The sequence below is a fragment of the Bison bison genome, unplaced genomic scaffold, assembly GCF_000754665.1.
Source record: "Bison bison bison isolate TAMUID 2011002044 unplaced genomic scaffold, Bison_UMD1.0 scf7180017864040, whole genome shotgun sequence".
Lineage (NCBI taxonomy): Eukaryota > Metazoa > Chordata > Mammalia > Artiodactyla > Bovidae > Bison > Bison bison.
Window position 1 is genome coordinate 3,863,440 of NW_011494612.1, and position 12,255 is coordinate 3,875,694.

At 43.7% G+C, this 12,255-nt stretch overlaps 1 protein-coding gene across 1 annotated transcript in view; it reads right to left on the reverse strand.

The window, feature by feature from the left end:
• Window positions 1-11,150, reverse strand: part of LRRC31 (leucine rich repeat containing 31) — a 26,850-nt gene extending 15,700 nt beyond the window's left edge. The window contains 2 exon segments of the mRNA XM_010835219.1: window positions 3,651-3,794; window positions 10,961-11,150. Of these exon segments, the coding sequence (XP_010833521.1) occupies window positions 3,651-3,794; window positions 10,961-11,150 (334 nt within the window).
• Between the last annotated feature and the right edge of the window lie 1,105 nt (window positions 11,151-12,255).

Here is a 12,255-nt window from a genome sequence, read left to right on the forward strand (position 1 = left end):
GGTCATGTATGGATGTGAGAGTTGGACTGTGAAGAAAGCTGAGCGCTGAAGAATTGATGCTTTTGAACTGTGGTGTTGGAGAAGACTTTTGAAAGTCCCTTGGACTGCAAGGAGATCCAACCAGTCCATTCTGAAGGAGATCAGCCCTGGGATTTCTTTGGAGGGAATGATGCTGAAGCTGAAACTCCAGTACTTTGGCCACCTCATGCGAAGAGTTGACTCATTGGAAAAGACTCTGATGCTGGGAGGGATTGGGGGCAGGAGGAGAAGGGGACGACAGAGGATGAGATGGCTGGATGGCATCACTGACTCAATGGATGTGAGTCTGGATGAACTCCAGGAGTTGGTGATGGACAGGGAGGCCTGGTGTATTGCGATTCATGGGGTCGCAAAGAGTCGGACACAACTGAGCGACTGAACTGAACTGAACCTGTGAGGCTAAATTGATCATAGAAAACCAGAAAGGTAATTTTGGTTGGGGAAGTAGGGAAAGAAGGCATTATCGATTATTGAGTGCCTACTATGTGTTAAGCATGTAGTAGGTACTTTATAAAAATTATTTAATTCTCACAATTTTTTGAGGTGGATATCATCCTCATTTCAGAGATAATAAAACCAAGGCTGGGAAAGGTTGTTTAGTCCATGGTCACAAAAATAGTTAGAAGTGGGACCAGGATTTGAACTAGGATCTGGCCATTTTCTAGGGAATGATTAGAAAGAAGTGCATCTGTGCATGCTCAGTCGTGTCTGACTCTGTGACCCCCATGGATTGTAGCCCACAAAGCTCCTCTGTCCATGGGATATTTCTGACAATACTGGGGTGGATTGCCATTTCCTCCTCCAGTTTAGAGAAAAGACATTGGCATAAATTTTGTTGCTTTTACAGAAATCTTTGCCGAGATGTAAATGATCAAAATACATAATTGAAATAAAGACTTGAGATGAAAAGAAGACTAAAAAAGTATGTCTGGCATCTAAAATCAGCAAGCGTTCCAGTAAAGCAGCTGGGTTAGCAGCATGACAAATTTTAGCCTACATTTTAGGTTATTCAGTGTTCAACATACAAAACTAACTTAATTGAGGTTCTGGTTCTACTTAAACCATTGCTTTTATTTGAAAAATCTTGTTTTGATCAATTGTTTAAAAAATAGGAATGGGAAAAGAGAAAAGCATTTTGAGATTGGAAAGGATCTTAATTTATCTATCCCAACTTCTCTGTGTTACAGATGAGGTAACGGATCCAGAGAGAGCAAATTTTGCAATTATCATTTCCATTTAAACTCCCTGAGACCAGAGGCTTGGTCAGCCTGTTCCCCTCTTTATCCCAGGGCTTAGCGTAATTCTGGGTGCAGGTTACATAGTTCTCTAGAAAGTGCAAATGCTCAACACAGCATTTCATCATGTACGGACAGCGCTCTCGTCCTCGTCCATGGGAATCCAAGGGGAGTGGTCACCCAGGTAATTTGCCCTTGAGGGTTTGGATTGCAGAGATCCTTCCAGGCAAGCACTCTCTCAAGGGAAGCATTCATCATACCCAGTGCCCAAACATCATCAGCGGTACATCTGCAACTACTCAGCCTCAGGATTTTTAACTTGCTGACAAGATGCATTTGCTGGGTGAGTACATGGAGGTTTCCACGTGTGACATCATTCCAGGAAATATCCAGTTTTTCCAAGTCTGGGAGAGAAGGCAGCAAAGCAAGTAGAAGTGAACACAAGAAAAGACAGATTTACATGTGGAATTTGTGATTTGTAGTAAACAGGATTCATCTGCTGCCTGTTGCTTTGTAACAGGAGAGAAGGAGGATGGATGGGCTGACTTTCCACACAGCAGGGCTCCCTCAGGTGTGCAACTGGAGACGTTGTGATATTACATATCCTATTTCTTGGGACCTTTTTTATTTCTGCCAAATAACTGCATTCTGAAAAGGCAGTGGTGTTTCTGTGAGATTTCATAAGAGTTCCTTTACTGTAGAGGAAATGGCAATTCAGCTACAACTGTTACTACCGCCGTCACTACAATGTGTATCCTGGTCCTTTTATTTTGCAAGCCCTCTAACAACCATCTCTCTGTCATTCTATTGGATCCTCAGGCCGAAGGCCCGGGGAACACTCTGTTGGCCAGGACTGCTCAGACAGTGCCCGTTAACTATTTTTTTCTTATCTAGATCACCTGGGTATCACCATCTTACAAAACTCCTTTTATACCTACATGGGCCAACATGTGGAGGTTTAGACAGGTACAAAGCCTGACCAGAACCTTCTCTGAGTCTCCTCCATTGCTCACGAAAAATGAAGTTACTCTCTGTGAATAAAATTCTCCAAGGTTATCTTTATCTCCTGCGGCAACAAGACTTGAGTGGAAATGCCAAAGTCAAGGCTGGAAGGTGTCTTTGCTTGCTTGCTTTTAAATCTGTCTTGGATGTAAAAATAGTGGCAGCAGTTAGACCTCACATGGTGAGCTTCTAGAGTTACAGGCACAGCAATTCCTGACCTTCCACCATTCTGAAGAAATTCTGAAGACGCACTTAGGGGCAAAAAAATATGTTTATGTTTTCTTTTTACCAGCGTTCAAAGTGTTAGTCACTCAGTCATGTCCTACTCTTGGCAACTACATGTACTATAGCCCACCAGGCTCCTCTGTCCTTGGGATTCTCCAGGCAAGAATACTGGAGTGGTTTGCCATTTCCTTCTCCAGGGAATCTTCCCAGCCCAGGGATCGAACCCAGGTCTCCCACATTACAGGCAGGTTCTTTACTGTCTGAGTCATCAGGGAAGCCCAAAGCACTTCAGCAATTTAATTTTGTTTACCATGATCTTAACTTTACAAAGTACGAAAGTCTATTGAACACATTAGAAGGCAAAAAACTAGGATTCCTGGGACCCGCTCTGGAAGATTTCAGTTTAGTGGGTTTGGATTGGACTCAAGTTTATGCATTTGCACAGGTTCTGCAACATTCTGACATGTACACAGGCATTTGAGAACCACAGGCACGGTTACAGTTTCCTGTTAAGAGATCTGTCTCAAATGTAATGGCATGGATTTTAATTAAAATAGTCAAGGACAGCGCCCCCTCACTCAAAACGCAGTTCTTTTGATTCCTCTGTTGGTAGACACATTTAATGTGATTAAATACTTGACTTAAGATGTCCAAAAAAAGAGAATCTTTAAGAAGGTGATAATGGTATTTTGGGGAGAGGGTTCTTTGCAATCAGATTCCTGCTGGAGTGTCACAAACAGTAGTTCTTCTTTTGTGTAAAAAAAGGTGTGAGCAATAATCACTGGGAATGATACTTTTCATTCCACAGACAACAACATGATGCCCCTTTAAACTCCCAGCAGGGCTTGGTTTTATGGATGAGTTTATATCATATACAGGAGGAGATGAGTTTCAGAGAGAGGTAATTAGTGGAGAGGTAAAAGCGCTTAGGAAAAAACAAAGCTCCCTCCTAAATTTGGGCTCAAATCTTTGAAACTTGAGGAAGAATCAACTGACTTTTTTTTTTTTAATAGTGATGTAGCTGCTCTTCCCGAATTCTCTAGGCCACCCTGCAGACCTTGGGTTACCAAGTGAGGATGGAGCGCTTTGCCTGCTAATCTCAGCCCTCTGTGCCCCTGTGCCTCTGGATAAGGTTAACTCCATACAGACCCGTGTCCCTCACATCCGCTGTTGTCTGTCTGCAGTTGTTCAGGTCCAGACACTTGCTGACGGCCTTTCTGCACAGCTTCTGCAGAAACTGCTCATTTTCCTCCATCCTGGATCCCAGTTCTGTTTCTGAAGTGAGAGTCTTGGCTGTATGATAAGAATAACGAAGAATTTGCTGTGAATGACAGTAAAAAGATGAGACACATGAGAAGACAGACAACTGTGAACTAGCTCTTTGTGAAACCTCAACTCAGAAGGGGACAAAACCTGACCTCTGTCCCTGTGGCTGGTGCTCAACACTGGCTGCTCTAGGGACGCTTTTCCTACAATGGAGCCTGAGGAGCTCAGGGGCTTTTCTTTCATGGCCTGACCTGGGCTTCTTGCATGGAGACTGAATCATGTTCCTAGACGAAGCGGTAAACTTGTTAGCACGGCGTTTACGACAGCTCTGGTGGAAGGATGAACAGACATCTTTGGTGAACGCACTGCTGGGGGACGTGCCCACATGCTGGCCTCCTAACATGACAGATGAGGAAAGGGGAACATTGCAGACCCCCTGATGAGCCTCAGATGGCTAAAGGGAGCAAGTGAAGCACTTGCTGCTCATTTCCTAGACCCTTCAACTAACAAATCCAGAGACAGTAGTGCCTACAAGAGCTTTTGTATTTTCTCAACTCCTGCCAGAGAATATATTCAGAAAACCTCATTTGTCTTTATTATTAGGTACTTTTTTTTTTAGGGACATATGTGACACCCTTGCCAAGTTCCTCTCTAATAATGCTGCACTATGTCACTAACATTTAAAAAGATTAAATAAAAATAAAAAACTATAATTTTGTGTGTGTGTTACTTTTTTGTCAGGGTTAGTAGAGTATTACAGTACATTTGGAACTTATGCTTCTGACTCTTTGCGACCCCATGGACTATATTAATTTTATTAATGAATAATTAATTTTATTGTCTACTACCGCATGTGTCAACATGTAAGCCACATGTGAAACATACCGTACTTTTGTAAGACAAAATGAATAAGCATGTACAGACAATGACTTTAATGAGGTCCTGTAGTGATAACACATATAGGGACTTCCCTGTTGGTGCAATAGTAATAGTCCAGGCTCCCACCACAGGGGGCATGGGTTCAATCCCTTGTCAGGGAACTTAAATCCTGCATGCTGTGTGGTGAGGCCAAATAAATAAATAAAATATATGCAAACAGTATGCACACTGGAATCCAATAGGAAAGCATAAGTTCCAAATGTACAGTAATACTCTACTAACCCTGAGAAAAAAGTATACAAATCATATAGAGAAAAATGAAATATATTGGCACCAGTGAAAATGAAAAGATAGCAGCATTACCATAGTAGTAAATTTAGACTAAAATATTAGCAGGATAATAGACTCCATCTCTCTTCTGCAGCGGGTCTAGTGGCTTGCCATTCTTAAGAAAACCGCCTACAGGCTGTACCTCTTTGATAGGATGGTTGGTGTTGCCACATTCTACCAGTAAGAGGCAGCATCATCCACCCACCGTTTACCTCTTCACTCTGGCCTTCAATTTTTATTATAGTAAGTTGTATACAAGGTATTTTATTTTGGGTAGGGTTGCAGATTTAAGAAAAACAAAAATACTATGTCCAATTAACCTTAAACTTCTGGTAAACAAAGAATCATTGTTTAGTAAAAGTACATCCCAAATAATGCAAGTATTTTTCTTTTTCTGACAACCCTAATTTGGGGTGGATCAGAGGAGAGTTATGGATGAGGGGGACGAGGAGGGGACTGCCTCTTACATGCCAGTGAGGACAGAACATATTGTGTACACTTGATGCAAGGAGTCATCAGCACACCGTCTCATAGATTTGGAAGCCAAGACTCAGACTGTTAATTGGTCAGCAGCAGAGTCAGAATTTGAACCCAGAACAATCTGCTCGAAAGCCCATTATGTGTGTGTGCTTTTCAAATTTCTGCGCTTAAAAATTTTTTCTCTGCATTGTGTCTTATTGCACTCCTTTTTGTCTTTTAGCTTTTTTATCTCTGTAGGTTCAGCCTACAACCATGCTCAAGTTCCAGCTTCACCAAGCCTTCTTTTTCTTTGTTTTCTTCTCAAGCCACTGTTCTGTCAATCATTTCCTTTACTGTCAAATGTTTGAAAAGAGTGGAGTGTGCTTGCTGGCCCCACTTCTTCAACACAGTTACCAATTAGTCCTCTACATTCTAGTTGCCACACTCACCTGGCCAAATAAATTGTTTCTCCAAGGTCACCACCACCAATGATGTATGTATTGTCAGGCCATTAAGGATGGTTTTTCTCTTGATCTCTATCCATCCCCTACTTGACCAGGCCCTGCTTCCTTCACATGACTATCCAATCCTCTTAGATCAGTTCAGTTGCTCAGTCGTGTCCAACTCTTTGCGACCCCATGAATTGCAGCATGCCAGGCCTCCCTGTCCCTCACCAACTCCCGGAGTTCACCCAGACTCATGTCCATCGAGTCAGTGATGCCATCCAGCCATCTCATCCTCTGTCGTCCCCTTCTCCTCCTGCCCCCAATCCCTCCCAGCATCAGAGTCTTTTCCAATGAGTCAACTCTTCGCATGAGGTGGCCAAAGTACTGGAGTTTCAGCTTCAGCATCATTCCCTCCACAGAAATCCCAGGGCTGATCTCCTTCAGAATGGACTGGTTGGATCTCCTTGCAGTCCAAGGGACTCTCAAGAGTCTTTTCCAACACCACAGTTCAAAAGCATCAATTCTTCGGCGCTCAGCCTTCTTCACAGTCCAACTCTCACATCCATACATGACCACAGGAAAAACCATAGCCTTGACTAGATGAACCTTTGTTGGCAAAGTAATGTCTCTGCTTTTGAATATGCTATCTAGGTTGGTCATAACTTTCCTTCCAAGGAGTAAGCGTCTTTTAATTTCATGGCTGCAGTCACCATCTGCAGTGATTTTGGAGCCCCCCAAAATAAAGTCTGACACTGTTTCCACTGTTTCCCCATCTATTCCCATGAAGTGGTGGGACCGGATGCCATGATCTTCGTTTTCTGAATGTTGAGCTTTAAGCCAACTTTTTCACTCTCCACTTTCACTTTCACCAATCCTCTTAATTACAGGGTTTAATCAGTAACTGCCTGCCTGCTTGCCCCCTGCCCCAGCTGCTGGTTTCCCTGGTTACTGATGAGCCCACCTCCCCTACAGATGGTAGCCTCCTTCTCCTGGTGAATATCAAAGACTGCTGCCATGTTCGGCCCATTGTCTGTCACACATGGTGGGATGTGACTCCAGGACCTTTGTGTAAGATGCCCCTAACCAATGAACACTGATGTCTCTATTGCTGTCACCAGGCTTTTTCTTTGGTCTTAAGTCTGGGCAACTACAAGATTTGCAGGCCAGCGGGGTGCAGCCCAACAACCAACCAACTGACAGATTCTGCAATCCCTTTGCAGACCACATCCTACTTGTGTGCTCTGTAATATATGTTTTATATGATTGGCAAGTCCAAGGCAGCACAACTGGAAAACCTAGATCAACTCGTGGGTCTGTCAGGTAACCAAGTCATTTAACTTCTCTGAGCCTTGGTTTACTAATCTATAAAATGGAAATTATAATTCCCACCTGGTTCATTTATCAGGCATGTAGTGAATTAAAGTTGCTGAATCTTCCCAGGAAGATGGGACTCTACAATACCTTTGACATGATACATACTTTGTAAACACTGTTGAATGAACAAATAGCTAAATGAGTGAATGAATGAATGTTAGCTTTATAGTTCCTCAATTACCAAAATCAAGATGATAAATCTTTATAACACCTAAGTACAAATATGAGTACCCATTTTTGAGGCCCCCACATATCGCCTTACATACCGTATGTATGTTTTTTTTAATCTATGAAAGTTTTCCTTCAAAAAATATCTTATGTCACAGCTCAATATATATAACAGATGAGTCAGATCTGCTACAGGTTGGCTGTTGCTAATGGAGGGCTGGCGCTCCGTGGAGGGGGCAAAGTGACCACATGTGAGCAGCTCCGTGGAGCAATTAGGGGCCTTTTCTGGCTGCTGTTCTGCTGAACCAAATTCTTGCTTCTGGGGAGATTCTGTGAGCCAAGCAGGATCTTCTCATTAGGTTCTTTTCCAAGCTAAACCTGGAGAGGTTGGCTTCTGTTGTTTACAACCAAGAATCCTAATGGTCTCATAAAACATGATTATCTGTTTGTAACGTGGGTGGTGTGGTACAGGGAATCAAGATAACAAGTTCCTGTTATCAAGGAGCTACCTGTCTGATGGAGGAGACAGATGAAAGAGCCACAGTCACAGGGCAGAGGAGAAGTACAATGGTGGAGGCCAGCAGGGGTGCCAGGTGGCTCAGGGTAGAGACAGTAAGTGCTTCAGTTCTTGGGATGGGTCTTGGCAAACTTCCAAGTGAAAGTATTAGTCGCTCAGTCATGTCTGACTCTCTGCAACCCCATGGACTGTAGCCCACCAGGCTTCTCTGTCCATGGGATTCTCCAGGCAAGAATACTGAAGCGGGTTGCCAATTCCTTCTCCAGGGGATCTTTCCCACCCAGGGATCAAACCCAGGTCTCCTGCATTGCAGCCAAGTTCTCCACTGTCTGAGCCACCAGGGAAGCCTAAGTGAAAGTGGTAGATAAATTGTACCTTAAAGATGAGTTGGAGTCAGCCAGGTGGGTGGTCAGGAGGGAGGAATAAGTGGGTGAGGGGTGCAGAGGGAGGGTAGAGACACAGGGAAGGTCTTTTTCAGCACAGGGAACCACTCCGGGGGAAGGTGGCCAGATCAGGAAACTGCAGGCAAATCACAATATCAGCAGTAGAGGATGAATGTGAGGTTGGGGGAAGGCAGAGGCCGTGAAGAGATATTCAGCTTACCACAAACACCATGAAGATCATGCTTGAGAATATAGACTTTCTCTTCAAGGCAAGAAAGACTCAGTGAAGAATTTCAAACTGGTGGAAGACATCTGTGGTTTAGAAAGAGCACCTGGCGGAAGTGTTGGGGACAGGCTGGCAAGAGAGCAAGACCAGGAGGAGAGAAACCAGGTAGGAAACAGCGGCTGCGGTCCATGCAATAGACAAGATAGCCAGGACGGCAACAGAGAGGACCAGCTAGGCCCCAGAGCCATTTGGGGGACAATTCATGTAACTCCAGGGGCCACTGAGTTTGGGGAGAAATGAAAATAGAGACACCGCACACATCTTGAGGGGCTGGTATTGGCCAGCTGAGATAACCAGCTGACTGCACTGTTAATTTAATCATGATAATAGGTAGCCACTGGGGCTTTCCAAGTGGCTCAGTGGTAAAGAATCCGCTTGTTGATGGAGGAGATGCAGGTTTGATCCCTGGGTTGGGAAGATCCCCTGGAGGAGGAAATGGCAACCCAATCCCGTGTTCCTGCCTGTGGAATCCCATGGACAGAGGAGCCTGGCAGGCTGCAGTCCATGGGGTTGCAAAAAAGTCAGACATGACTGAGCACTACTACATGGGTATCCATTAACCATGTTCCTAAAGCTCCAAATCATACTTTAGAACATAGCAACAACCTTCTGATTACCTTCTTTTAAAGATAGACTTCTTAATTTTCTACTTCCAAAAATGTGTTCAAACTGCTCACAGGTAAAGTGATATTTCTGGTATTTGGTGCAAATAATCTGACAGACATGGGGGTAGGTATAAATGAAATAAGACTGGCCGTGGGTTGATAATTGTTAGAGGGTGGTAATCAGGGACTCATACTGTTCTCTCTTTTATGTGTGTTTGCATGAAAAGCATAAATGTTTTAAAAATACGTTTATTTGAATAATATACTGATGACACTGTATGTGTCATGAGTTTAGAGAGAGAGAGGCAATATTTTCATAACCCTTGAATTTGTAATCTCTGTGCTGGGAACTTTCAGCTGTTTAGTGTAACACAGTGAAGCAGAAAACAAGGGAGAGGGAAAGCCAGATATTCCCCAAAGGGCAAAAAAAGGAACTTAAGTAATTATGCCATAGGCATGGAATGGAATATTATGCCACTGTCAAAAGTAGGCACATGAACGTCATGTAACCATGTGAGAACTGAACAGTATAATAAATCCCCGAAGTAGGATCACAGCTCAGGAGGGTTTTATAAGCTCTTCTAACTGTACAAAGTATGTCCGTTTGGCCTCTGCTAGCTCTCTGACTTGGAGAAGGCAATGGCAACCCACTCCAGTACTCTTGCCTGGAAAATCCCATGGATGGAGGAGCCTGGTGGGCTGCCGTCCATGGGTTCTCACAGAGTCAGACACGACTGAAGCAACTTAGCAGCAGCAGCAGCAGCAGCACCTCTCTGACTAGTCTCCTACTACTCTCATCCTCTATCCCTCTCTCATCCTGCTTCAGCATCCCTAACCTCCTGGCCAGCTCTCAAGCACTCCAGGCTCACTCCCATATTGGGCCTTTGCATTTACAGATCCCTTTGCCTGGAAAGCTACTCCCTAAAATATCTATATGGCTGGCTTCATTCATTCTATGTGGCTGCCTTTCAGATCTCCACTCAGAGTTTCTGTTACTAAATCAGAAACTCCTTCCTGCCAACTGCATCTAAAATTACCCCAGCCCATCATTCACTATCTCTTTAGATTGCTTATTGGTCTTCATATGACTTATCACACAAAAAGTATGCCTGCTTTTCGTTCTTTGTGTACATGAGGTTCTCTTTTTCATGGCTGTATTTCTAATAAGTGACTGGCACATAGGAGGTACTCAATATTTTCATGGCTGTATTTCTAATAAGTGACTGGCACATAGGAGGGTTGGTTGACCATAAATATATGCATATGAAAAGAATCTGAAAAGAATCTTGAAGAGATAGCACTTTGTGTTAAAATGAAAGGAAACTGCGTATTTTTCTCTAAACCTTTCTGCAACATAATTACTTTTGATAATTTAAAAGTAAAATGAGCAAATTATTTAAAATATTCAACAAAATAAATGTTTAGAACAGATTTCATTATATTAGGTGTCATTTAACTCATGTCATCTCTTTAGGGGAGAATGCTAAGTCACTTCAGTCATGCCCAAATCTTTGTGACCCTATGGACTGTAGCCCACCAGGCTCCTCTGTCCATGGGATTCTCCAGGAAAGAATACTTGAGTGGGTTTCCATGCCCTCCTCCAGGGATTTTTCCAACCCAGGGATCGAAACTACTTCTCTTGCAACTCCTGCGTTACAGACTGATTCTTTACCTCTGAGCCACAGGGGAAGCCCTTAGGGGAGAAAATTGATCTAAAAAATTAAGAAATATCAGGCAGAAGCTTACCAGCGTCTAAGGAGATTGTCTTCAGTGTCTTGTCCTGGGGTTGGGAATCAGTTGTTTTAGGGTCAATGCTCTCTTTTCTGCTTCCAGCTTTGGGGAACCTGGATTTTGACCCCCTGATGCTCTCGTTGACAAGTGGAGCCTAGGGTGTAGTTTCTCCATCTGAGGAACTTTTCTTCCCTGTTTGACTCATGGTCAAGTTGAATAGGGTCTTTCTCAATAAGCCGTCTTCCTGTGGTTTTCTGTTTTCTAGGATTTCAGAAAGAGAAGAGAATAAGACTGTCAAGCCTCTGTGAAATCCAACTTCCCTACACAGGTTTTTGTTTCCCCTTTCTGTTCTTATTGCTGGTAATGTTTAACATAGAAATAAGAAGGACGTATCCCAGGATCCTGGAACTAACAGATGGCAGCAGATACAAATCCTAAGCAAATTTGAGTTTGAAACTTAGCCCTATTTTATTGTGAGAAACGATTCTTTAAACACCTCTTCAACAAGTGCATTGAATGTGTCGATACTTTTTAAATTTCAACAGTCATAGTTACCTTCTGAGAGATTGTATAGAAGTTGGCATGCCTCTAAGCTCCCCGGCCCTTTGCAAACTGTCACCCAGAGGAAACTGTTTCAGGGACTCCAGGTGCATCTCTTGGCACGCTGTTTCTTTTCCTCTTGGCATTTTCACCTTCACTACTCAGCCCTGCACTTGTTCCCATAAAAACACATCAGCAGTCAGGAATGAATTCACTCCACGAAGTGAACGTACTCTGGGCCAGATACTGTTCTTGATGCAAGAGAGTCAATGACCAACAAGACACAGCTCATGTTACTTAAGTCTTAACCTGGTAGAAAGATGGCCCCATATGCCAACAATTACCCTGGGACAAGGGCCATCAGGGAGGAGAGACCCCTGTGGTCAGGGGACCCACCACTGGACTAAGCCTGGCTTGGAGCATAACTCTGAGCAATGAGTGACATTACCTCAATTTTGAGATAGTTAAAAAGAGAGAAGGGAAAGTGTCCCAGGTAGGAAAAATCAGGCTCAAAAGCTTCCAGGTATGAGGGCTTCCCTGGTGGCTCAGACAGTAAAGCATCTCTCTGCAATGCAGGAGACCTGGGTTCGATCCCTGGGTTGGGAAGATCCCCTGGAGAAGGAAATGGCAGCCCACTCCAGTATTCTTGCCTGGAAAATCCCACGGATGGCAGAGCCTGGTAGGCTACTGTCCATGGGGTCTCAAAGAGTCAGACACGACTGAGCGAAGGGAAGAAGAAGATGAAGACCTAAAGGAGCCTGGGGTTGCCT